The sequence below is a fragment of the Chiroxiphia lanceolata genome, chromosome 2 (genome assembly GCF_009829145.1).
Source record: "Chiroxiphia lanceolata isolate bChiLan1 chromosome 2, bChiLan1.pri, whole genome shotgun sequence".
NCBI classification, from domain to species: Eukaryota; Metazoa; Chordata; class Aves; order Passeriformes; family Pipridae; genus Chiroxiphia; species Chiroxiphia lanceolata.
This window is the reverse complement of record NC_045638.1, coordinates 102,781,168-102,806,530: the sequence shown is the minus strand read 5'-3', so window position 1 is coordinate 102,806,530 and position 25,363 is coordinate 102,781,168. Positions and strand designations below refer to the sequence as shown.

At 42.5% G+C, this 25,363-nt stretch overlaps 1 protein-coding gene across 2 annotated transcripts; it reads right to left on the bottom strand.

Annotated features, from left to right (window-relative positions):
- Positions 1-73: 73 nt before the first annotated feature.
- PLCXD2 (phosphatidylinositol specific phospholipase C X domain containing 2) lies at positions 74-24,047 on the bottom strand. 2 transcript variants are annotated; one of them, XM_032680380.1, is made up of 4 exons: positions 23,924-24,047; positions 10,786-11,246; positions 9,351-9,592; positions 74-6,181 (listed from the first exon to the last, which is right to left on the bottom strand). In XM_032680380.1, the coding sequence occupies exons 1-4, from the start codon at positions 24,045-24,047 to the stop codon at positions 6,019-6,021; spliced, it is 990 nt and encodes a 329-aa protein (XP_032536271.1). In that variant the 3' UTR covers positions 74-6,018. The 2 variants fall into 2 exon arrangements, with proteins under 2 accessions (XP_032536271.1, XP_032536270.1); XM_032680379.1 differs by lacking the exon at positions 23,924-24,047 and adding an exon at positions 19,554-19,623.
- Positions 24,048-25,363: the final 1,316 nt, after the last annotated feature.

Sequence of the window (25,363 nt, the reverse complement as noted above, 5' to 3'; positions counted from 1 at the left end):
GATGTTGGTTGACTCACAATGGAATCATCATGTATCAAAACAGTCAGCAGTACAGAACACACAGTAAAGATGATTAGCTCATGCTGTACTTTTTATTTTCAGGATTAAAACCCCCAACAATTTAAAGCAGAAAGAAACAGATGTGAACCCCAAGTTTATCTGCAGTTCAGATGAGGCATCCTGGTTTCACAAAACAATATTGGACGGATGGATCAAGCACAAACTACCACGAAAGAGAACAGAAACTTCACAAAATAAAAATTCACCTGGCCCTTCTGCCCTTTCCCACAGATAAATAAATAAAAGAAAAAATCCATCTGCAAAATACATTTAACATTAAGAAAAATCCAAGAACCATCAAAATTATTGTTATAGAGGATGTACTGATCAATACTTTTTTCAAAATTAAGAATACACTGCAGTTCAATGTAGGTGAGATATCACAGATCTGTCGGGGGTAAGAGAAGTACTGTTTCAATGGACAACACAATATATTTTATATTTCTGAATATTTATGTAATCAGATTCAGCACAGTTCTAAAGCTGACATTCCTATTCCAGTCGCTACAATTAAAAGTTTACTTGATTAGACTTGCAGAGAAATAAATATGCTAATGGAAGTAAACACTTTAACAGGACAGACATACTGATTTAGTAGGACTGATTATTTTTAATACGAAATAGAGACTGATTTAACAACCTAAAACAAAGAGCTAATAGGATTACCATTAAAGGTGTGATTAAGTAAATCACTATACTCTTGCCACAGTTAGTACTACATATGTGTCCTTAGCATAAAATGTATTTGCTCTTCACCATATGCTCTGGCTCTTTTATTCATCTGTTGAGTTAAAAACCAAGGCTGGAATAAGAATTTGTCAGAGAGAAAAGCAAAATAAAAATAATAATAAAAAAAAAATCTTATTTTCCACTGCCAAAAAGAACTGCATTTTGAACCGATCTGAACTTTAAATGAAGTTTTGGGTCAGTTCTGTTCCTCACATTAGACAATTTCTCTGTGCTTAAACAACCACTGAAAATTTGCCTGAAGTTTTGTCCCCAACAGTGGTCCTCTGATCAAAAAAATTGCTTATTAGGGATTGGTAACAATATGTTGAAATCAAGACAAAAGTCTTACTAAAACTTCATATGGACTTCATATGACATACTGCAAAGTCAAGTGAATCTCAAGTCCCATATGCTCTCTAGACTTCCACGGGTAACCCAATTTTAAATCAAAATGGCCACATCCTCTATCTACTGAAGTCCTAAACCCTGGACTGCTAGATGATACAGCAATGAACTCTGACACCTGAGACAGGTATGCAAAGAAACTATTTCCAAAGGCTTAGCCAGATGAGAACAAGATAAGCATCTTGGCAGAAGCCTTACTTCTGTTTGAGCCAGAAGTTCCTGCTCACAAGTACTTCTTCAGCCTTACAGCATAGGTGTTTTGTGAACTCCAACACGCTAACTCAGTGCAAACACACCAGAAGACAGGAAGACAGCATGCGTTGGAAGCAAAGAGTGTGTTTTCTCATTGTTCTTGTTTTCTCCAAAGAGTCCATTTAACAGAATATGGGCCTTTTTGCAGTCAGCATTTCTGCTCTGAATCACAGAATCATAGAATTACCAAGGTTGGAAAAGACCTCCAAGATCAACAAGTCCAGCGCAGCACTGCTGTGCTCAGTATTAAACCATGTTCTCAAGTGCCATATCCACACACTTTTTAAACTCTTCCAGGGATGGCAACTCCACCACTTCCCCATTCAGTCTGTTCTCACATTTTACAGCCCTTTCTGTGAAGAACTGTTTCCTAATACCCGATCTAAACCTCCCCTGGTGCAGCTTGAGGCCCATTTCCTCTTGTCCTGTCAGTTGTTACCTGGGAGAAGAGACCAACCCCCACCTCACTACAACCTCCTTTCAGGTAGTTGTAGAGAGCAATAAGGCCTCCCCTGAACCTCCTTTTCTCCAGGCTAAGCAACCCTAGAAGACTCCCAATCTCACATCTCTCACTGCCCACAGCACCCCTGAAACATGTCTCGCCAGCACCGTCTCCAGGAAGATCCTCACCATCCCAGCAAAACACATGCACGCAGGTATCCCTTCAGTTCTTGAGATAAAACTCAACAGCAGGATTTTTTTATTATTTTTATTTTTTTAATAACAAAAGAAAACACTAACTCCCAGTTTCACAGTTCAACATATTAGGACAGTAGTTCCCAAGTAAGAAGCCAAGAGATTGTCAGTCTGCAAAATCCAGTAGTGACTCCTTTTCTGTTTTCACCTACAAGGACACAGTAAGAAGCTAAGTAGTCACACATGTAACAACTATCTCCCTACTACTTCCCATCAGGGATACACACAGAGATCTACTGTGCCTCAAATGTGCCCTTGAATTGCACATGGCAGCAATCAGTGCAAGGAGAACAGGAATGCCATCAGTGTGCTTGGCATTCTGTGTTGCATATTAGGAAGAGAAAGAATGGTCAAAAAACAATATATAAGTAATCTGAATCTATAATAACAAACCATATGAATAATTATTCAAGAACATGCAATTCAAGTAAGTACTTTGCCTCAAGTAGCTGCTCTTTTCCTGGCTTTTCATCTTCCAGCACCTACCAAATAGTAGAGAAGTCAGAACAACTCTTCAGGGGGAGTTTTCTACCTAGATTGTTTAAAAGTAAACCCTACTGCTTTGGGGATATACGAGCAAGACTAAAACGCTGTATTCACCAAATGTATGTCTACAACAACAGCAAAAACCCCTAGCTTTCTCCTGTGTTTGTGTCAATCTTTATTTTCCTCAAGCTCACACAGCCCTGATCTCACAGTCTCAGTTGCTCACACTGACCTCAGGAACAGACCACTCAGAGTCAGACTATTGTCTGAGTGTCTCAGCATGAGCTGCAGCCACTGTCACTCAGCTGCCAGACCTGCTCCACTCTACTGCCCGAAACTGGGCCAAACTGCCACACCTTCCACGTGGGCACTGGATGCAAACTACTGCCCTACCTCCTTGATCCTCCCTTCCTGCCCAGCTCACCTTTTAATTTTGTAATGCTGCAAAATAAGAGTCCACAGCCCGAAGTCCAAGCCTAGATGAGCTCCATCTTTCAAAGCATGAGGAAGTCTGAATATGTTTTGGTGTTGTGTCAGAGAGAAAAGTCTGTTATATGGGTAGCTTTGCTCTGTGTAACAGAATAGAAGAAAGGTAGTTCATATTGCTTAGGATGGTTCAGGACTACCCTAGGACCAATTTGAAACACCAGCATTAACACTGCCCAGAATATCCATGGGAGATATCCTGTCACAGACAAGTGTTATCTGCCAAGAGCCCAACTCACTACTTGAGACTGTCAGGTTCCTCACATTAGAAGCACAACACCAAGCACTGCTCTGAAATGACACATGAGACTCTTCAGACAGGCCAACCTTACAGAAATGTTGTTCTCCCCACGCACATACTTAACCATTAATCCTAAACCTGTTTTCCATTTCTTCTCCCTCTGCTAACACTCTTAACACCTAACATGCCATTATCTATTTCAAGAGGCAAGAGCTAACAGCAAGTATGTTGGAGAAACTGCTGAGTTTGCACTTAAAAATGTCTAACCAAAGCCCTGAGTTGCAACCATCTCGTTTCTATCCAAATAAATACAGCAGGAGGACCAATGACACAGTCATTCCTGTGCACGCACAACACAAGTATTGGTTAAGTCCAATAAATATCTTTTGAGGTAGATATATACAGTACAAAATACATTAAGGGTCAAATGCAAACATCATATTCACTTCATCTTCTTGTCTCATCTTCCAGTTTTGCAGGAAACCTTGCAAACATATTATTTCTGCCTAATCAGTATTCAAGCCAGGTTTTTCTGAGTTCTGAGCTCTAAGACAATTTGCAGCTACACCACCACTGAAACCAAATCCATACACGTAATGCTATCATGGAGTTTCAGTTAGGGCCATGACTAAAGTAGGTTAACACAAAATACAGCTAAGGAAAATCCAGGTATTTTAAATAAATTTGCACACTAAACGGTGCTGTTCAAAAAAAGGTTCCAACAGTTTCATCAACAAGAAAAAAAATAATAAAAACCTTCTGCTGGGGTTTTCAAAGGAAGTATTAAACTAGAAATTTGAGCTTAGTTCCCAAAAACTGATTTTTATCACTTGTCCCCTGTCACTAGAACACAAGAGGAAAGGAAAAAGACAGCTTGAGTGACAGGCAGCCCCCTACCCCCAACTCCCTTAGAGAAAGGATTCAGTTAAAAAAATTCAAAGAACTCTAATGAAAACCATGCAAACAACAGATAAATCAGATTACAGTCTGCTCAGAATTCAGCCAAGGTTCACATGGAAGGTTTGCAAACCTTTAGATAAACTTGTCCCAAGTTTAGAGTTTGTGACAAGCAAGCAAAGAGGTTTGGGATTTTTCACAGCTGTCAGACCATGATGGCAGACACAGGATACAATAACAAAAATAATAAATCTTGAGATTCACTTTTCTTTTGAATAAAATATCCATAAAAAATGATCCATTCTATTATAAATAAGCTTAGAGATTAATACAATTTCATATTCAGTGAATAATTAGTGCACCAACAGTTGCTTTAGAAAGATGACTGAGCAGAGAAGCATCTGCTAATCAGTCACTTTTGTGCTTAATCTTTTTAAAAAAAAAAAAAAAAGGTAAACCAGACTGCAGGACTGCTATCAGCTAGTGAATTAAGTGCTGATAAGTACCAACATGCGATTGCATTGGTGCAAACACACATGGTCACATCTTGTTGTGAACAAACAAAAATAAGCATGACTACAGAAAGAAGCAGCACTGACACCTGCCTGTGCTTGTATGACTATTGCTTACTTTGTCATAAGCATGTGAAGTCTGCAGAAATTTCTCCCCCATAGCTGTGGCTCTGTCTACAAGCACAACTTGCAGGTCCTATTTCAAAATTCATTGTCATATTACAAGTCACAGTGATTCAATATTTGGGCTTTATGCAGTCCCTGTCAACTCCAGTTCTTTGAATATCAAGTAATCCCCCATTTAGCCCACCTTCTTCCAGAGAAAGGCTGTCTGGGTGAGAAACTTTCCCCAAAGAAAAACTGAAGGATGAAAAAATCCAAGTAACCGACAAGCAAAAGAGAAAGGTTGTGCTGTACTTTCTCAAATGTCCCAACAGGAATTCAGACTTGAGTTATAATCTTCAAAATCTGAAGATGGAAATATTCTCCAAATTAATAACAAAAGAAACACAAACAAAAAAGAAACAACTTAAACATGGTTGCAATACATGTATTGAAGTATTAAAGTAATATAAACAGGTCCAGAAGAAGCATTTGGACTCCAAAGAGGAAGAGTGGGACAAGCCTTCACCTCTCAGGCCCAAAGGACAGTTTGGATATTTAACAGTGTTAACAGCTTCCCCCTGAACAATGGCAATATTGTCCCTTCAAGTAAGTCAGAGGTAGTGTCTAAAACAGCATAATGAACACAGCAGCAGCCCCCAGCTGGGCCCAGCTATGCCTGAGGTGGCCCAAGAACAATACCATCTCAGCCAGCCTGGCCAGACTGCTATGGGATCAGCAGCAATCCTTGGAGTGAGCCGTGGTGATGGGAAACAAGCAGGATGCACACACAAGAGCACGGTGAGCCCAGTCACCAGGGAGATGCGCCCCACAATCGGGTACATCTGCTCCAGAGGCCAGCCTCTCGTTGGCAGGCAGGGACTGCACCAGACGGCAGCAGATGTGTGCATAACTTAGTCAAACACTTCACACAGACAGACACGCAGCAGCACTCAGACAGTACTTTGTTCCACTCAGGTCCACACATCACCAGCAGCAGGGACCTGGCTGTACGTGATGTCTAACCACGTTTCCTCTAGGACACCTTTTTTTTTTTAAATGAATGGAGACTACAATGGGTTTCACTTGATAAGTAAAACACTGAGCATAGTTCGAAGATGTCCACTGATGAGCACAAGCAGGATACAGCAATCAGGATTTAGATGTAGATTCATCCTCTTCTAAAAGGAGGTCATTCAGTGCAATAACTGTAGCAGCAAAGTCAACCAGCTCCACAAAGTCCGACGTAATTATGTTAACACCCATAACACCAGGCTTTTGTTCTTTCACCCAATTCAAAATCATGGGCAGGTTCCTAAAGAAATTGAAATAAAGAAAATTAGACACTTTAAAAGAGACACTTCTCTATACTTACTCTACTTACTTCATACACAACATGCTGTTTACAAAATATATTATCTCATGTCTGTAATCGGGGCCTGACTGCCACCAGCTGATGAGAAGAGTGCTTAACATAGCACATGGTCATTAGCTATCAAATACTGGTCAGTCATCAATCCAAATTAGCAGGCATACAAAACATTTGTGAACTCTGTATTCACTGAGCAGACTGTGCTTCAGTATTCAACGTTACACTACAATTTTCCCCAACCTGGTTTGTTTTTACCTGAGCACATGTTAAGTCAAAATATCAATTTGACAGCAGACTGCAGTGTAGCACAAAGCAAAGCTATATCTGTCCAGAGATGCTCCCCTGCCCATTTCTGCCTCAGGGTCAGCAGGAAAAAAGTTGGAGGCATCATTTCTACAAAACTCCTTTCAGCTTCCAGACCCACCCAAAGCAACGGGATCAGGGAAACCAAACCCAGAATCAGGCTGTCAGCTCTATAGGGGTTGAACGTCCTGCTATACATCACTGTAACCAGAGGAAGGTGAAGTGTGTCAGGAACTGAGTTAAATGGAGTTAGAAATTCTACCATGGGGAAAAATTTCAAGTAATTTCTTGGACACAGTGCAAGCCAGGAGGCTACACCAGCTTTTTTGCACTTTAACATGCAAACACCAGGTTTTTCAGCAGTTAGACAAATGGATAAATACATTAGCATTATTTAAATTAGTGCCATAGCACCCATACATTATTTGTGAAGATGGTAGACATGCAAATTAGCTAGCAGGATGATAAAGAAAAAAACCACATCCACAAAAATTTAAAAAACACCCTACCACACCTGCTTCAGGAAAATTTTAAAAATCTTATCAAGAATCAAGGGAAAAAGAGAACTTGAGTGAAGGCATAATTACTGCCCCTGTCAAGGGACACATGAGACTTCTGTTGGCTAAGTGTGACTATTGCACGTTTCTCCTTTAACAAGACCTCAAGAACATTTAAATATTCATATTCAGGGCAAAATTTCCATATGAGAAGGCAGACATCTCCATAAAACGCAGACTGATTTGCACATCAGCTAGCTTGTGTAAACGTACACGAGCAATCATGCTTTAGCAAACGGCAGCATCTATTAAAATTTTCAGTTTCCTTGCAAACAAGGGGTAAGGATGGGGCTGAAGGACAGGGATGGAGCGAAGGCAGGCTTCCAGTTAATGGTGCCTTACGGCCCAGATCGGTGCCAGGAGTCGATTGAAAAAAAAAAAACCGGATGTTTTAAAGCCGAAGTGCGGTTCGATGCCGGCTGTAACCCGCAGACCGCAGCGGCTGTACCGCCCAGCACCACTGACCCAGCCCCGCGTCGCACCCGCTCACGGCCCCCGAGCGCCGCCCAGTGCCGAGCGCCCGCACAGCCGCGGGCACCCCGCACAAACCCGGAACGCCGGCGGGGTCGGCTGATGGTTTGCCAGATTAATGCCTGTAAACAGGAAGCAGACTGAAAAAATTCCGTGATGTATATACCGCCACCTGAAATTTTCTTACTTCACAGAACCGCCTGGGTTGGAAAGGGCATTAAAGGTCATCTCATTCCTACCCTCCTGCCACGGGGAGGGACACTTTACACTGGACCACGTTGCTCAAAGTCCCATCCAGTTCAGCTGTGAACGCTCCCAGGGATGGGGCATCCACAACTGCTCTGGCTTCATCACCCTCACAGTAAAACATTTCTTCCTAATACCTAACCTAAACCTATTCTCTTGCAGTTTAAAGCTATTCTCCCTTGTTCTGTCACTACATGCTCTTGTATGAAGTCTCTCTCCATCCTTCTTTTAGGCTCCCTTCAGGTACTGGAAGGCCGCAACTAGGTCACCCTGGAGCATTCTCTTCTCTAGGCTGAACAATCCCAATTCTCCTAGTGTTTCCTCACAGCCCTTTAATGATCTTCATGGCCTCCTCTCTGGACTCACTCCAACAGGTTGATGTCCTTCCCATGCTGGGGACCCCAGAGCTGGACACAGCACTCCAGGTGGGATCTCATGAGTGGAGCAGAGGGGCAGAATCAGCACCCTCGACCTGCTGCCCATGCTGTTTTGGATGCAGTTCAGGATGTGTTTGGCCTTCTGGGCTGCAAGTGCACATTGCCAGATCATGTCCAGGCTCTCATCCAACAGTACCCCCCAAGTCCTCCTCACCAGGCCTGCTCTCAGTCAACAATTAACATCAGCAACTTTTGCGAGCGCGAAAGCACAACATTTGCTATTTTTATAAAGGATTTTTAAAAAGCTATATTGACTTTAGCTTCAAAACAGTAATACTGCAATTAACTCTGAAGTGACCAATGAACAAGGAACATGAACTGGCTGCTGAAGATGTGTGTTTATCTCACTGCTTAGAAACAAGCTCAGTTCCTGATCGAATTAGACCAGTTGAGACCATCTGTACCAGAGTAATTTAAAACTTAATATCATTATGGCAAAGTAAACTGTTAATGACATCAAAACACGGAATATTAAATAGTGAGCCAGGAGACCAGATCCTATCAGGACAATTTTGCTAATTTTTTAGCAAATAGGCTACAAGGTGATAATTCCATAATATGCAGTCATATGGAAATATTCTGGTCATGCTGTTAACACTATTAAGAGTCACTGGCACCCAGTGCTACTCCAAGTAAAACCCTCTTATAATGATCTTAGTCATAGACAAAATAATTGTACCACAGTCAGTAGTATTAAAGTCAAATGGTTAATCTAATTTTTGGTAAAAAAGAAAAAACACCCAAGATAAAATACTGCCCCAGGTCATATATCTGTCCATTACTGATATTACTGGGACAGATTTGTACAGACAAATGCAAAACCGAATGCAGAAATAGCCAATTTTCCTCTGTGGAACAAGTTCTCCACCCCCCCTGCCCCCCCCCCCCCTTACAGTTTTATATATATATACACCCTGTCTCTGTATTATATTCATTGATTCTTTATTTTTAAGGATGGCAAATATCTCTTACAAGCAACAGTACTGAAAAAAGCAGCATCAAGCCTAAGCTAACACTCATGGTTTCTTGCTTACTCAGTGCTTCTTTCAACGTGAAACGTGGTAAGTAAAGAACTGAGAAATGAAGACAAGTCCTCACCTATGAACGAGTGTGTTCTTCAGACCACGAACGAGATGCCGTGCAATAGTTTTCACTCGAGGTGTGAGGATTGCTTGAGAAACATGAAAAGTCCCATAACGACTTCGTTCCTCAAGTGTGGTCTCCAGGAACTGCAACAGTTTGTGCACGTTGGTTGTATTAGCCCACGGTGCTGGCATTTTGTTACCTGGCCACAGGAAGGGGTATTCCTGATACAAGGGGTGGTGGTAAAATATGAGAACCTAACAGAACAAAAGAAAAAGGAAGAGGAAAAAATAAACAAAAAAAAAATCACAATTATTATATTTTTATTTGAGCAGGATGTTGCATTGGCTTATGCTCATACAGTACTGTTGCAGGCTAGCATAGCAGTGAAAAGAGGACCAAGTAAAGAGAAGGTGCTCTCAAGTCAAGAGTGTCAGTAAATTTTTTGCACTATTGCCAAAGGAGACAGAGATCATTTTGGTTAGCTATGAGAACAGGATTGCTTCAGGCTTTAAGGGTCATCAGTTTACAATGACAGGTGCCAGGAGTATATTGAATTGTCTTTCGAAGAATTCAGCTTAAATGCACTTCTAAGAGAATTTCAGATTCTTACCATCAGAGAATACTGTATCTGTACTTTAAGAATTTTAGCAGTCTTGCCATGTTCTGAGTAACTCCTACTAGGTGGCTGAAGGGTACTGGGTCAAGTGGTGTAATGGCATTCTGCTGACACTTACAGCATGACATGCCATAGCTTGCTTTCTTTCAGCAAAACCCTCTCCAAATCAAAAGTCCATATTTTATGCCCTGTAAGGTGGTTTTCTATAAGAGGATAGCACAAAGTCACAACAATTTTTATTAACACCCACATTTACAAAACATTCATTTTGAGCCCTAATGCTGACAACATTAGCTCAGAGGAATTCCTCAAAGCCTCATGTATTTTACAGTTTAAGAATAAGAATTACAGCTGCTGCTGAAATTCAGCCACTGTTGAAACCCTACTCTTGGTTTGTATGTACACATGGGAGCAGAGAGAAGAAGCATTTAACCTCACCTCTACAGATTTGGATGGCTGCAAAGGAGCTAAGAAATTCTGTACTCTACCTCAGTCACATTAAAGTCAGAAAGATGACAGTTAATCAAATCCTCACCAACACAAGTCTGCAATACATGCTCTTCCAGAAGAGAAAACCACTTGTGAGGAACACAAAGCTCCAAGCATGCTTGGCAACAGGACACAGACTAGCCACACCATGGACAAGGGGATATCCTGCTGCACATAAATGGAGGAAAACATGCACACTACATAAAGGAGGCCCTAGTGGGCTTTAAATTGACCATCAGCATCATCCTTGGTCCAACACCTCTGAGTGGGAACTACACACAGATTCAGTTTTTAAAATCTTAACCTTTTGGGTTTGAAAAACATTACACATCCTTTCCCTACCTGGTGTTTCTTCTCCCACATGTACTGTAACGTCACATATTCCACACATTCAACAGCACAAAGTTTGGATTCAAATGCTGAGTGGATCCTGTTGATCAAGAAGTGGTGATGGCCATCATCCATGGCATAGAAGTGATTGAAATCCAAGAAGATTACTTCCTTGGGGTGCTGCTCAAGGAAGGTATTAATCTCCTTCAGCCCATCCCATACTCTGATGCCAAACAAGCCATGTATGAAGTAAATCTCTTGTCCTATTTCCCCAGGTTTGGAAGATACACGAAGATCAAAGTAGCGGATCCCACCTTCCAACTGCTCTTTGAAAGTCAGATTTTGAGTCACTGACCATTTCTTCATGATCCTTCTAACCAAGGCAATTCTGGCCAAACGTTTGATGGCTGTGGCTTGGTCTGGTCCCACAGGAGATTTCTCATCAACCCAGTAGCTGAAAGAATCATGTGATCCTAGGAAAAAAAAAGCCAAGAATAATTAATTTTAGAAAAACTGACTGTGCCAAAACACATATATCCATGTGCTCTGTAAACTGAACAAAGTCCTACATGTATGGCAGGATCACAGAAGAGTTATGCTCAAGTGTGAGCCTTTCAGACTATCTTTTACATCTTGGTTTTATCTGACTCTACAAGAGCTATGCATAGGGTTCTTAATTGGGAGCTCACACAAGAAAATAGTTCCAATTTCAGTGCACTCCAAAAACCACAAGACAAACATAAGTGGGTAAAGAAGAACTTCCTTCTAACCTTCCTTCAATTTATAAACTACCAATCAATCTTCAAAACTTTCCCAGAGCCTGGTAGATCACTGATCTCCGATAAGACTTCCAGTTTCATTGTAAAAACCTGAGACTTCAATTTAATTCTACCTGGTAAATCCAATTATGACCTAATACAGCAGACTTCTTCAAAGCAGTATCTTTATTTGTGTGATGGACAGAGGGATCTGCACCTGCACAAGCCTCAAAATGGTAAATAAATGATTAGTAGTTTGAACAGTGGGCAACGACTGGCTGAACTTAGAGGTGGAACCATTGAGCACACCACATTTACTGTGTGTAGATATCAAGCTCATATTAAATGAGATCACAAACATGTCTTTTACCTGGCAGTGCCTTTGAGTGACCAAACATACAGTGAACAGAAAACTCCTCAAAAAAAGACGACCAGCAATCAAAATCACCAGTCCGTGCCAAAATAATGGGAGTCCAACAAAGCTCCTGTAACACTATCTGTACCTTGGCAGAAAAACTGCACCTCTAGCATAAAATTTTTGCTTACTAGAAAAAATCTCTAACTGAAAATTCAATGGTAAATGGAAACAAACCTGAATAACAACAAAATTCCTTCAAAATAACAGCTTTGGAGTCAATCAAATATCCCTACCCTAGCCAAGTCAGTAACAGAACAAAGAGTGAGGGCAGTGTATCTCAGCCTGCACTGTACCAGAACAGCAGAAAGCAAAGACAGGTAGAAGTTGATCCACCACAGACTGAGGTTTACCAAGGATTTCTAATCATTGACACCAGGCACCAGCATTCTGGCCACGCAGCTGCAACTGCTGCAGGCTCACCTTCCTGTGAAACCCCAGAGAGGAAAAACACTGTAGGAGCTCTATCAGCCCTCCTTCCCTTTCTGTTCAGCACAGTGGAAGAGTTTGCTCAGTGAGCCAGACCCCACCCATTCCCCGCAGACCCACTTGCTGAAGTACAGAGAAAGCATCTTCACCACTAGTTACAAGGAGCTCATATCCCAGCTGCCCCAGGAATACAAGGACCCTGCACCGTGTTGCTGGCATCTGCATTTTCTAATCCTGCATGGCCTAAGGCTCTTGTCCCTGCTTCTAGGGCTATGCTTTTCTAGAATTTCCTTCTCTACCTCAGTTTACAACTCTAAAAAGTTCTACCTTGTCATATCCAATTTTAAGATGACATTTGAGGCATCCATAGCCTCTTTTACCCAAACCTTTTGTGTATAAGGGCTCACTTGAAGACTGATGCAAGGTCAGAGCTACAAACAAGATTATGATCTCAATTGGATTATCCTGTCGGCATTTTTTAATCCAGATGGAAGAACAGACTGTGCATAAACCAAACATCAATTGCCAACAACCTTAAATGCCCTCTGTCTCCATGAGTTTCAACTAGTTCAAAAGCAATGAAAAGGTACCATGAAGGTTAGTTTTCAGGCTTTACAGATAACCACTAAAACTAGTTCTGACCAACTCTTCATGAATTCTTCACAGCCTTGTAAAAACCTCTTATGGTTTTCCATTCAGTCCTCTAGAAACAAGTGACAAAAGAGTTGGTTTTAAAAGATGCCATCTTAAGAAGCTATTTACTACCTGTCACAGTAAACTACATAGAAAGTAGCTGTCAGTTTTGGAGTGAGAGGATTTTCTTTCCCACCTCCAAACATGCAAAGAAAATACAGGATCAAACCCCAAACAAAATACAGGATCAAACATTTAGTGAAGACATTTCAGAAGAAGCCATGTGAGGTCTGGCTCATGCAGCAAGCTGTAGCGTACAGATGTTTGAGTTTCAGACATCTTCCCATACAGCAGAATGAGTCTTTCAAGCTTCCACAATATTTAGAAAGTAGACTTCAATCACATGGGGCTTGTCTTCTGCCTTGGAATGAGTCACTTGGCACACAGAAATCATGGGGTTTTTTGTTTTTCACTGTGAAAGTGTTAGTTTGTTTGGTTGGTTTTTTTATGATCTTGGTTCTATCTATTTTATTTCTTCCTCTGCTTAAGTCAATGTAGAAAATGGTTTGACTTTCTGGAATAATGACATAAGAAATATTTTCTTTTTTTTTCTAAGTAAGACAGTGCAGCAGTCTAGAGACCTGTCTTTAGGAGTCACTCTCACCATTATGCTCCCTTAGACTGATAAATCTGACTTACAAAGGAATGACAATTTTATCTGGCCACAAATATATCCAACTTGGAGTTATCTGAGCAAATCTGAATCAAGAAACAGCTTGTTTTCTTAAGTCTGATCACATACTTTACAGCTACAAAAGCCTTTCCTTTGAAAATTGCCACATACAAGGTGCATGTAAGGACACACAGAACAAATTTGCTCTCTACAGTATCACAAACATTCTATTTACAGCACTAGAGAACAACATGAAAGAAAATGAGCCAGAAGCACATTGCAACTTTTTCAACACATAGTTTAAAAACTGCACTCCTTAACAGCAAAGTGAACTGTATGTGACATGCTTCTATAGTTAGAGAAGATCCTTTTAACTCCCTCCCCGTGGCTCTGCTAAAAGCCTAAGAAATGGAACTTTCACTTACAATGAAGTCAACAGGCATACCTAGAAAAAAACCAAGCAGAACATGAGCTGGAGCATCTGAAAAACATGCCTTTCTTTTGGCAGACCACCTGTTGGTAGCAGACCACCTGCTAAGGAGGGCAGGGGAACATCATCAATTCTATTGATCATTCTATGATCAATACTGAGGCTGGAAAGACAACACAAGTTCAATTAGTTTTCAGTGGTCATTTAAGAAGGCCAGCCACCACTGTGAGAAATATCTAGGCCAAACCTGGACCCACAACATTTTTACTCCAGGAAGAGAAAAACAAACTGAAGCAACAGCACTGGATACTTGTTGGGCTGTGGGGTAAGAGCAATGTGGGGATGCACATCATCCACCAGGCCCTTCTTTAATTTAAGATCACTGTGATATGTTACCAGCTCAGCCACTGCCTTTTAATATAGCTTAGCTGTGATGTTAAGTACATGCTAAGCCGATTGTATCATGAGGTCAAAATAACCCCTGCTCTCCTTCACTCTACTCCTGAACTCCATCAAAAGTGTAGCCATTCTGTAGCTATGGCAGGGGCCAGGCTGGTTGCTGATACATGTGATACAGCATGATTTCTTTTTGAAAAAGCATAACCTAAACCAATCCAACTCTGTAAAATTTAAAAGGCAAAGGCTAGAGCCTACACCAGGAGAATGGAGCAGACCAGTTCCATTTTGTTAGCAGTTCAGTTTAAGAGCTGCTAACCACATTCTCAATTCATGTCTAACACAAGGATGTGTGAAGATACTCAGATGCTGTACAGTGACAGCAAGACAGGGCTGGCAGTTCCTGGACAGAGCAAGTGCCACAAAACTCTCATAGCAATGTATATAGGAAAGTCTTTTTCACATGTAAAAAATCCTTCACGATCTGTGTTCCCCACCACATAAATAGTGTGTGTCACCTCAAATTATTCTGAGCACTTTTCTCAGGAAAAACAACCTCAAGAATTCTTGAAGGAAGACATTTCAGATGATACCTACCTCAAATATAAATAACATCCTATATTGATTCAATAAAGCTATTCCTTAAACCTTTTGACTGTGAAAAAAGTAAATAACAAAATTAGGTATTTATAACCTCCACCTTACACCTTGAAAAGTCAAAAAACGTGGTCTTCATTGTCCTTTAGGTGAACAGAGGCCAGAACCCCAGCGTGAACTGCCTCCAAGGCACGTTCTTGCACGTGCAGCACACATCTTTTTGAGTAGATGAGACTGGATTAGCATTCAGATTGCAAACCTCACTGAGCTGCTCCAGCGACACGCCATCAGTCTGGTGCTCAGCCCTTCCCGAAACCAAGTCAGCCACAGAAAATGCAACAGTGATGATAATTTGCCACTTGCTTCCAACTGGCTGAAGGTGCACAGCATGAACCAGCAGGCATTAAATTTAATCATGAAAGAGATTGCACATTCAAAGACAAAAATTAGTGGACTGCTAATCAGCTGGCAGCTCTTATAGACAACAGCTGCTCTATTTTGGTTTCAGTTCTTTCATCTGACAAAGACTGGAAGTTTCAAGGAAAGCAGTCGCATCCCATCAAGTGCCCAGATATTTAACTATCAAAGGCTATGATACAGTTAGAATAAAGAGGTATCTTCTAGATGCCAGACTTAAAATTATGGATAGTCCTCTTAATTTCATCCCAGTATTTGCAAACATAGATTAATTTTTATTTGTATCTTTAAACATCTTTTTATTCTCCTTATACTAATTTCTCAAGTTAATTGTACGTTAAACAGATCACTTCTCAATTCAATTTGTATGTTAAATAGATTGTATTTCAGTGTTCAGGATGACTTTTTTCATTGAAGCCCCTCTGCTAATTGTTAGAAAGTAGCCGTTTATCATCACATCTGCAGCAAAATTTACCTTTCCAGCGTGTTGTGTCTATCTGTCCTGCTACTTAGTCACAGATAGTCAAATTAACCCACGGTGTAGCTCAAACAAGTGATACTCATCAACAGAATGTTATTAAGCATCAAATTTCAACACTTATTAGATGTATCATTTGATATTATCTTTTGTTTCCACGTAGTACTTTCTGTATATCCAGTTGCAGCAGAGGGATAGGGATGGGCATCCCTATCTGCAAGCTTGTAAATTTATCTTCATGGGATGTTAAAAATATGACTCTATGGCATGCAAAGTGCAGAGATCTTCCAACAGATAACATACTTGTGCACTGTCAATTACTTGAAAACAAGACAAAACCACCCTTTTTTTGCATACAAGCATGTCTACTAGCATATTGCTGGTCTCCCTTGTAGCAAGGCTGTGGACTAGTCAGAAACAGCATCTAAAGACACTTTCTGCAATAATCTGGCTTACCAAGAAACAATAAATGAAAGCAGAAGTGCAGGAGAATGCACTGTCAGTAAGTTTAAATGGATCAGAATAATGTGGATTCATCTTCACATTAAAAGAATGTTATTGGGATGAAAAACGCAAGAAAACCTCTTGTGTATGTTGAATGTGCCTAAGAACCAAGGTCAAGGTAACATTTCAGCCCCCTAAAAGCATTAGAGGGTCATTTATGGACACAGAACCCCCCCAGCTGTAGTGACGCCAAACTTCTTAGCACAAGCTTTTCTCACTGGATGAAGTACATTCCCCACACATTACAAACCACTGCACACGACACAGCATAGCAAGCATTACACAGCCAAGACACCCAGAAGCACAGTAATCAAGTTTCAAAAACACAGGATGTAACTGCTAGCAAGTTAAGGCTTTCCCACAAACAATTCCTCTAAAACACATGTCCTGTGTGCCAAAACTAAGGGAAAAACGGGACAAGCAAAAGTGCCTCTCAAAGCCTAGAAGTCCACAGGATTCAGGTCATTAACAATCCAGATCTTCTAATCAGAAGATTAACATCTTAAAAGTTCATCACTAATGAAAAGCAAATCAAATAGTTCATATTAACTTGCCCAGCAAAAGGAGGCAAGGCAGAAGTAACAAATATCCTATTGATAATTAATTATCTAAAACTATAGAGATGAGTGTTTATATTCCAACAATCTTAAAAGAATCCTTTGGTATTCTTAATGCAGTCTCATTAGGAAAGACAAATCCTGGTATAGACTAAATCCTCTTAGGAAAACCTCCTCTCACAGAAGAAGAACTATCCTGATTTCCCACTGCTGCTTTCAGGGTGGGAGGTGAAGCGGGGTACAATAAAAGGGGAATAAAGAGAGCTTAAAGACAGCTTAAGACTATCTTAGACACAATGTCACAGGGTAGTTCGCTTTTCTTTCCAGCCAGGAGAAATCCTTTTGGCACTGGCTGGAGTTGTTGGCAATGAAGTTTAAGGTCATTTAGTAATGATTTCCCATTTATCAACCACCTTATTTCTCTGCATTGGGAAACCAAGAAAGCAACAGTACATGTCTATCATTTCAAATCCTGAATGGATCCAGCTGCTCCAAAAAGGAAAAAATCTTCAGTTTAGAGTCCAAAACTCCTGATTTCTGACCATTCAGAAACATGTGGACCAAGGGCTCATTCTCTTCTGAGAAGGCTCTAGTGAAATTCTTTCTTGTTTTCATTACATGGTAGTTTTCCCTCTTTTAACATCTTTTCTGGAAGAGCAGGCAAACTGGAACTTTCACACAACACGGAAAGAGAGCAACAACCATTTATGTTAACATTATGACTAGTTTTCTCCATTTGAAGTAAAACTTTGGCATGTTCTGCACTCATTTACCAGACACACTTAAGTCACTCTCTAGGGAACAGATCTTAATAAGGAAAAGAAGTTGGTTTTTTTTTTATTTTAATCAGGAAAAACTAAGACCTTCATATACTGTCTGAAGAAAATTTTGTGGCATTTCAAGAAAATTGGTTTTGGCTAAACAGATGACAGAAGTCCTTTAGAAAAGAAACCCTAAGACTGGCTTTTCAGGGGAACTTCTACAACGACTCAGTGTTTGCACACCAGTTCCTCACACAGGGACACACAGAAAGAATACTTGGTTACTTAGGAATAGTGCAACATCTTCCACCAAATATTCTCATCAGTGTAACATTCCTGATAATTTAACAGGCTCTCTAAAAACATTTGAGATTTGCTGCTAAAATCAAGTAGACTACCAAGGTAATAAAACAACTTTTTCTTTCAGAAAAAGTTCATCCTGAAAATTCTGTATTTACAAATCATACCCAACATCACCATACTTAAACAGATGCTTTCTTCTAATGGTTACTACCTGCTTCATTGCTACATGCCAACTAAATTGGGAAGGAAAACAGACCTTGGTGCACCAGAACAAATCTTCCATTTCTTCCCTTTGAGCTTTAACCCAACAGATGGCCAGCTCAGCTGATTCAGTGATCCTTTTAATTAGAACTCCAAAGGAATACAGTTTGGGAGGAGCATGCAGCCTCAAGTTCACCACCACTTCTCTCAGCTCGTGCGTCCATAGCGCACACCAGCCCATGAACAAAGAAGAAAACCACAGCATTAGCAAGTTCAGCAACTCACCTCAGGGTCATGCAGGCAAAGAGAAAAAACCATCAGATGTAGTCAGAGCCTAGTGACCAGCTCTTAATTGGACAGTGCTGCTGCTTCTTTTCAGAACCATATCAGTTCTGCTTGGCCAAGTCAAACGCAGGCAGCTCATCGTGCTCCTGGTGAACACTCGCACTGCCAGGATGGCAGAGCTGGCAAGTTGCTGGGGGGGGGGAGATGGCACTCCTGGGCAGATGCACAAGGCCTCACCAGCTTTCCCATGGCATTCCCCATGTGCCTGACACATGAGGACAACAAGCACCCAGCAGTCATGCTACGGCACCACTCAGTCACCCACAGCACCTTGTCATCACAGGAAACACCCCCCCATGCCTTGTATCCCCCCCTTTAACTTAACTGTGGGCTTGGCCAGCAGGGCTGCTCCTCATTATGACTGCCTACTAGCTGTATGTGTAAAGCTTTCTTTTCCAGGGATGATCATTTCATAGTACTTTGATCATTTAGATCAAAACCAGGAGGCTTCTTACTCAGGTTTTTGGGGTGAGCTTCCCATAGAAGGGCAGAAACAGTGGCATGTTACAGTAGTGAAAGTTTTGGCCACAGTCATACTGACACTACCATGAACAAACTATAGGAAGTTATTGTATTCAAAGTTGGTTAGAAAGTTAAGAGTGTATGTGTCATAGTGGGGAATTAGGCAGCTTGACTAGTGCTGTAATTTGGAGCAGCAGGCAAAAATTTACTATTTTAGAAGAGCCACCTCCCCTCAGAGATCAGTGAACAGTCAAAGACACTTAAACAAGTATTTCAAGTCTCAGACATGGTCTTGTTTTAGCCATATTCAAGCCAATATGATTTTCTGTTAAAAAAAAAAAATGCTTCTGGAACTGTAAAACTCATCTTTTCTGTCAGCTCTAGCTACCTGCCACCCAGCATCCCCCAGGAAACTCCTTACCCATCATCCAACATAATGCTGACAGGAATAGCTCCACATTCCAACTGCTTTGCATGGTTTAGAAATGAGATCCTGGCCAGCCTTCCACATGGTTTCTGAGGAAGCAAGAACACGCCAGCTGGGATCACTAGAAGATGACAGAAGAGGCTCTGTGCACGATCAGAAGCTGCAGGTGAAGAGCTGCCCCCCCTCTCCCTGGAGAGGCAGCTTGCCCAACCAGAACATTCCACACCAGCAGAGCACCCTGCTGAGCATGATGCTCAGTCCTAGGTGTACCAGCATGTGAAAAACTGGCTTTTGGTGGCAAAAATTTCCTTACTGTTTCAAATCAGCCTTAGATGTACAGAATTTGACCTACGACACAAAAATTTACATTTCAAAGTTTTAAAAGTGAAATTTTCCATTTTTCAGTTCTCTTCTCCAGTGACACCAATCAAACCAATCAAAAAGTTCAGATTCTAATTAATTGTTCCCCAACTAAGCTTAATTTTTACTAATAGCATGTGTTTCACCCAATCTATGTGAAAGAAAATATAATCATAATATTCTACATACAGCCATTCAATCTGTTGCTCTTTCCTTTCTACATCTGCAGCACCATGACACATCAGGTTAACCTCCATGTTCCCTTGGGAAACCCACATGCTCCAGCACCCACCCTGGGGCTTGCCCAATCCATGAGCAGCTGTTGCAAGAAGCTTTTCTGGCAGAAACCACTTCTCAAAAAAAACCCAAACCAAAACAACAAAACAAAACAAAACAACAAACCACCAAACAAAACACAAACAACACAAAACCCCAAACCCTCTAAAATCCCTCTACACCATCATCACCACAGGAAAATGGTGCTGCACATCCAGATGCAGAGAGACTTGAGACTCTAGCACCTAGTTAATCAAGACACTTGCTTAAGAATTTCTGCAGTAGTTAAAATGAATCAGTACAAACTGTACAAAACACAGTACAATGAACTATCAGCATGCAACTACAAGCAAGGATAGCTGATTTACTTCAAATGCAGATCAGTGAGAGCGCTCCAGATTCTTCTTGTGTTTCATTTCTCAGAGAATAAATAAGAAAAATAGCTGATGCAGATCAACAGATGATCAAGGAAAGTAATAAGTAACACAGTTGTACATGATTTCATAAAATTCTTTAAAGTAAACCAGCTTGAGATTAAACAAATAGCATACAAGACCCTGCCAATGGTCATATCCACAATCAAAATGTTTAAGAGTTCATTTTTAAACCCACATTCAAAGAGGATTAGTGGAATATAATTAAGAGAAAACCCTCTGGACTTTCACACAGGGTCACCACTTGTTGAGGGTGGTTATTTTTGTTAACTATATTGTATGGTTGTAAGTTGATGACATTTTAGTTACTTGGTATTTGGCAACTTCTTATTGCAAAAGATCCCCCCCTCTCATGACATCACACATTCCTGGGATGAGACTACACTAGTGTAACATTTTGTCTAGAGTTTTTATCTAAAAGAAATAACAGAAAAGCCCAAATGTGGGAACAGATGACACAAACTTTAGAGAATGACCTTGAATTTTTCAAATTCTCTCTCCATTTTGAGCACAGAGTTAAATAAGCATGTAAACACACTGTATACATTATGAGGTACCCATCTTCAACATCATTTGCTACCCGTTGGTTCTAAGGGCTGAGCAAAGAATGGCCTTCTCTGCCCTCAGGTAACATGTTTCACACCATATTTTACAGCTCGTGGAATCCCAGAATCATGTAGCTTGAAAAGGACCCCCAGGAGTCACAACTACCTTTTCTAAAACCAGTGAAAACAAGCAGCTCCAAAAGCAAAAGCTTTGCAACAAATAAACAGCAGAACTCTATGAAGATCTCCTGAGCATCATACAAGACAAGACTTTCCCACTTACAATACCACACCATAAATTAAATCTAAGCAGTTCCTTTACTGTGTATACTATAAATTCTTTCACTTCAAATAGCCCCATTATACCATCATTTTGTCCTTTTCTAAAAAAAAAAAAAATGTTATTCTTTGAATGCTGCAATTCTTCAAAGTGCAAAAAGTATAAAACAGTGTCATGATTTTTAATGCTGACTTTATTTCAAGTTAAAACAGGTTTTAGGGTTTCCACTCCTAGAGCTCCATCTCTGTTCCTATGTACAAAGAGTGACTGGGAACAGGGAGGGGAAAACAAACAAACAAACAAAATCCCCAAACCAAAACCAGTTGAGTCCATCATTCCAGGGGAGTAACACAAATGCATCAAGAGATGGACAAAAGCAGGCCACACAAGCATTAGGCACAAACAAAAATGCTTCTCATTCAACCTGAAGCCTACCTTTCATCTCCCTTTTGAAGATAGCACTGGTCTCCACTGCTATTCAGCATCTGTAAATAGATGCCTCAACTGCAACCTGTATTACACAATCCTTTCCTTGCACACTACTAGGAACACTGCCCTGGCTCTCAAGAAGGTTGCTTTGTCCAGCACCACATCAAAAATCCACCTCAGCAAAATAATCATTTGACTAAAATAATATTAAAAAAATTTTCCAAAACATCTTCCCAAAATGTCTTTTGCCTGTTTACAGGTTATGTAACATATATACAGGAAAGGGGTGGGAAGATACACCAACCTTGACCATAAATAAACATATACTGTAAGCATTTTCAAAAAACCCCACTGCTCACTTTAAAAGCATCATGGCATTACTGAAACAAGAACTCATTTCTTGGGTTCCTCTGCTGCAATATTGGTTGCATGATGTTTGCAAGGGACAGACAGCAGCAATGCACCCTAATGCAATCACAACATTCTGCTCAGTGTCACAGCCTTTCAGTGGCTACAGCAACAGGAATTTGATTTATTACAGTTCACGAAAACAGAGAAGAATTTCTTTGCTAGAAGTTCCAAAATCTGCTGACACTTGAATTTTATATGAACATTCAACTTCCTTTCTCTCCCACTTCTATTGAACAGGGTCACATAAAATGTTTTTGCTACTGTCAGGGTAGGAAAGGGTGCCACTTTTGATTGAAACTTGGCATTTCTGCTGTTCTGCTTCAGGTAACAGAGCAGTGAGTGCTGTGGTACCTCACAGGAGGTGCACAGCCTCTTCCTCTACAAGTTTATTTAGGGGACAGGTTATTCCTGCTGACACAAAAAGTTACTCTGTTTCTAGGGAAGCATCTCCAAAAATCTGCTATATAGAATCAATGAGGTTGGAAAAGACCTCTGACATCATCCAGTTCAAATTTTGACCAAACACCACCATGTTAACCAGATCATGGCACAAAGTGCCACATCCAGTCGTTTCTTGAACACATCCAGGGATGGTGACTCCACCACCTCCCTGTACAGCCTGTTTGAATGTTTAATCACCCTTCCTATGAAGAAATTACTCTTAATGTCCAAGGCACAGCTTGAGACTACCTATAATATAACACATATACAAAGTGGTTTTCAAGTTAAAGCACTAAGATGAAAACCAAGCCTCTACCAGTCTAACATCGAGTATCAGAATGAGCTGACACTGTAGCCACTTCTAGAATCTTCCCTACTGACATCTACAAGTAATAGTATTTTTTGCCATTTACAGATGGAAAGTCAGCTTCTTCCTACTTAAGTTTCAGGTCATCTGTTGTTGTACTCATTTATCTATCTGTAAAGCAGAAGTGATGACGCTTACTCTTGCCAATTTTAATAAATTAAACTAGAAGCTCTGCACAGGAGTCAGGTGTTAGATAGTTTAAGTTTATACAGAAAATTTTAGGGGGAAAATTTTAAAAGTCATTACAGTATTTTAGTGTCTCTCATGTAAGACCATACATTAGGATATTTCATAATCATACTGAACTCTTTTCTTTTTTTTCCCCCCTAACAAGCCATGCTTAGATTCTGCTATAGAAGAGATATCATAGAATGGCCTGGGGTGGAGGGGACCTTAAAGATCATCTAGTTCCAAGCCCCCTGCTATGGGCAGGGATACCTTCCGCTAGAGCAGGTGGCTCAAAGCCCCGTCCCAGCAGACCCTGAACACGTCCATTTGCCGAACCTCCAGTTGTTCGGGTCAACACAAACCAACCTTCTTCCCGACTCGATTTCAGCCTTACTTAAACAACCTCAAAAACCTTAGGGAGGACCTCCAGAGGCCGCAGCTACCTTTTTTAAAGCCAGTGAAAACAGCAGGTCAATGGGTTCGCTTCTCCCGGCTATATTTACGGCAGATTAAGCCCTCCTTCCCCTGCTGCAATGGACAGGGATTCTCTCACCGCCAGCGCTCCCCTACCAGGGACGCGACGCCGCGGCCGACAGGCGCCTGCCCCCCCAGCGCCAGGACCCGGCCCCCGAACACCTGCCCGACCGCCCTACCCGGGATGGCGAGGTTGGAGAGCGGGAGGGCGCGCAGCGCCGCGGGCAGGGAGCCCATCCAGTCCGCGTTGCCGTCGGCCATGGCCCCCACGGCCCCGCCGCGCCGGCGGCCGCGCTCCCTCATCCCCGGCCGGGCGGCGCGGCCCAGCCGCCACCGGGGGGGGGAGGGCGCGCGCGGGGCCCGCCCTTATGTAACAGGGGAGTGACGTCACGGCGAAGCGCCGGCACACCATTGGCTGCCCACCGCGCGCCCCGCCCCGGCGCCCGTGAGGGGCGGGGCGGCCTTGGGTCCAGTACCCACGGAATCCCGGGATGGGGCAGGGCAGGCGTGGATCCCGTACCCACGGAATCCCAGGATGGGGAAGGACAGGCGTGGATCCCGTAGCCACGGAATCCCGGGATGGGGCAGGACAGGCGTGGATCCCGTACCCACGGAATCCCAGGATGGGGAAGGACAGGCGTGGATCCCGTAGCCACGGAATCCCGGGATGGGGCAGGACAGGCGTGGATCCCGTAGCCACGGAATCCCGGGATGGGGCAGGGCAGGCGTGGATCCCGTACCCACGGAATCCCAGGATGGGGAAGGACAGGCGTGGATCCCGTACCCACGGAATCCCGGGATGGGGCAGGACAGGCGTGGATCCCGTAGCCACGGAATCCCGGGATGGGGCTAGACAGGCGTGGATCCCGTACCCACGGAATCCCAGGATGGGGAAGGACAGGCGTGGATCCCGTAGCCACGGAATCCCGGGATGGGGCAGGGCAGGCGTGGATCCCGTACCCACGGAATCCCAGGATGGGGCAGGACAGGCGTGGATCCCGTAGCCACGGAATCCCGGGATGGGGCAGGACAGGCGTGGATCCCGTAGCCACGGAATCCCGGGATGGGGCAGGACAGGCGTGGATCCCGTAGCTACGGAATCCCGGGATAGGGAAGGACAGGCGTGGATCCCGTAGCCACGGAATCCCGGGATGGGGCAGGACAGGCGTGGATCCCGTAGCCACGGAATCCCGGGATGGGGCTAGACAGGCGTGGATCCCGTACCCACGGAATCCCAGGATGGGGAAGGACAGGCGTGGATCCCGTAGCCACGGAATCCCGGGATGGGGCAGGACAGGCGTGGATCCCGTAGCCACGGAATCCCGGGATGGGGCAAGACAGGCATGCATCCCGTGCCCACAGAATCCCGGGATGGGGCAGGACGGGGCGGGCTTGGGTCCCGTGCCCAGAGAATCTCGGAATGGGGCTGGACAGGCATGGATCCCGTACCCACAGAATCCCGGGATGGGGCAGGGTGGGGCGGGCTTGGATCCCTTACCCCCAGGATCCCGGGATGGGGCAGGACAGGCTTGCATCCCGTGCCCGCAGAATCCCGGGATGGGGCAGACTGGGAGAGACCACAGTGGGGCATGTAGTACAACCTCCCTGCTTAAGCAGAG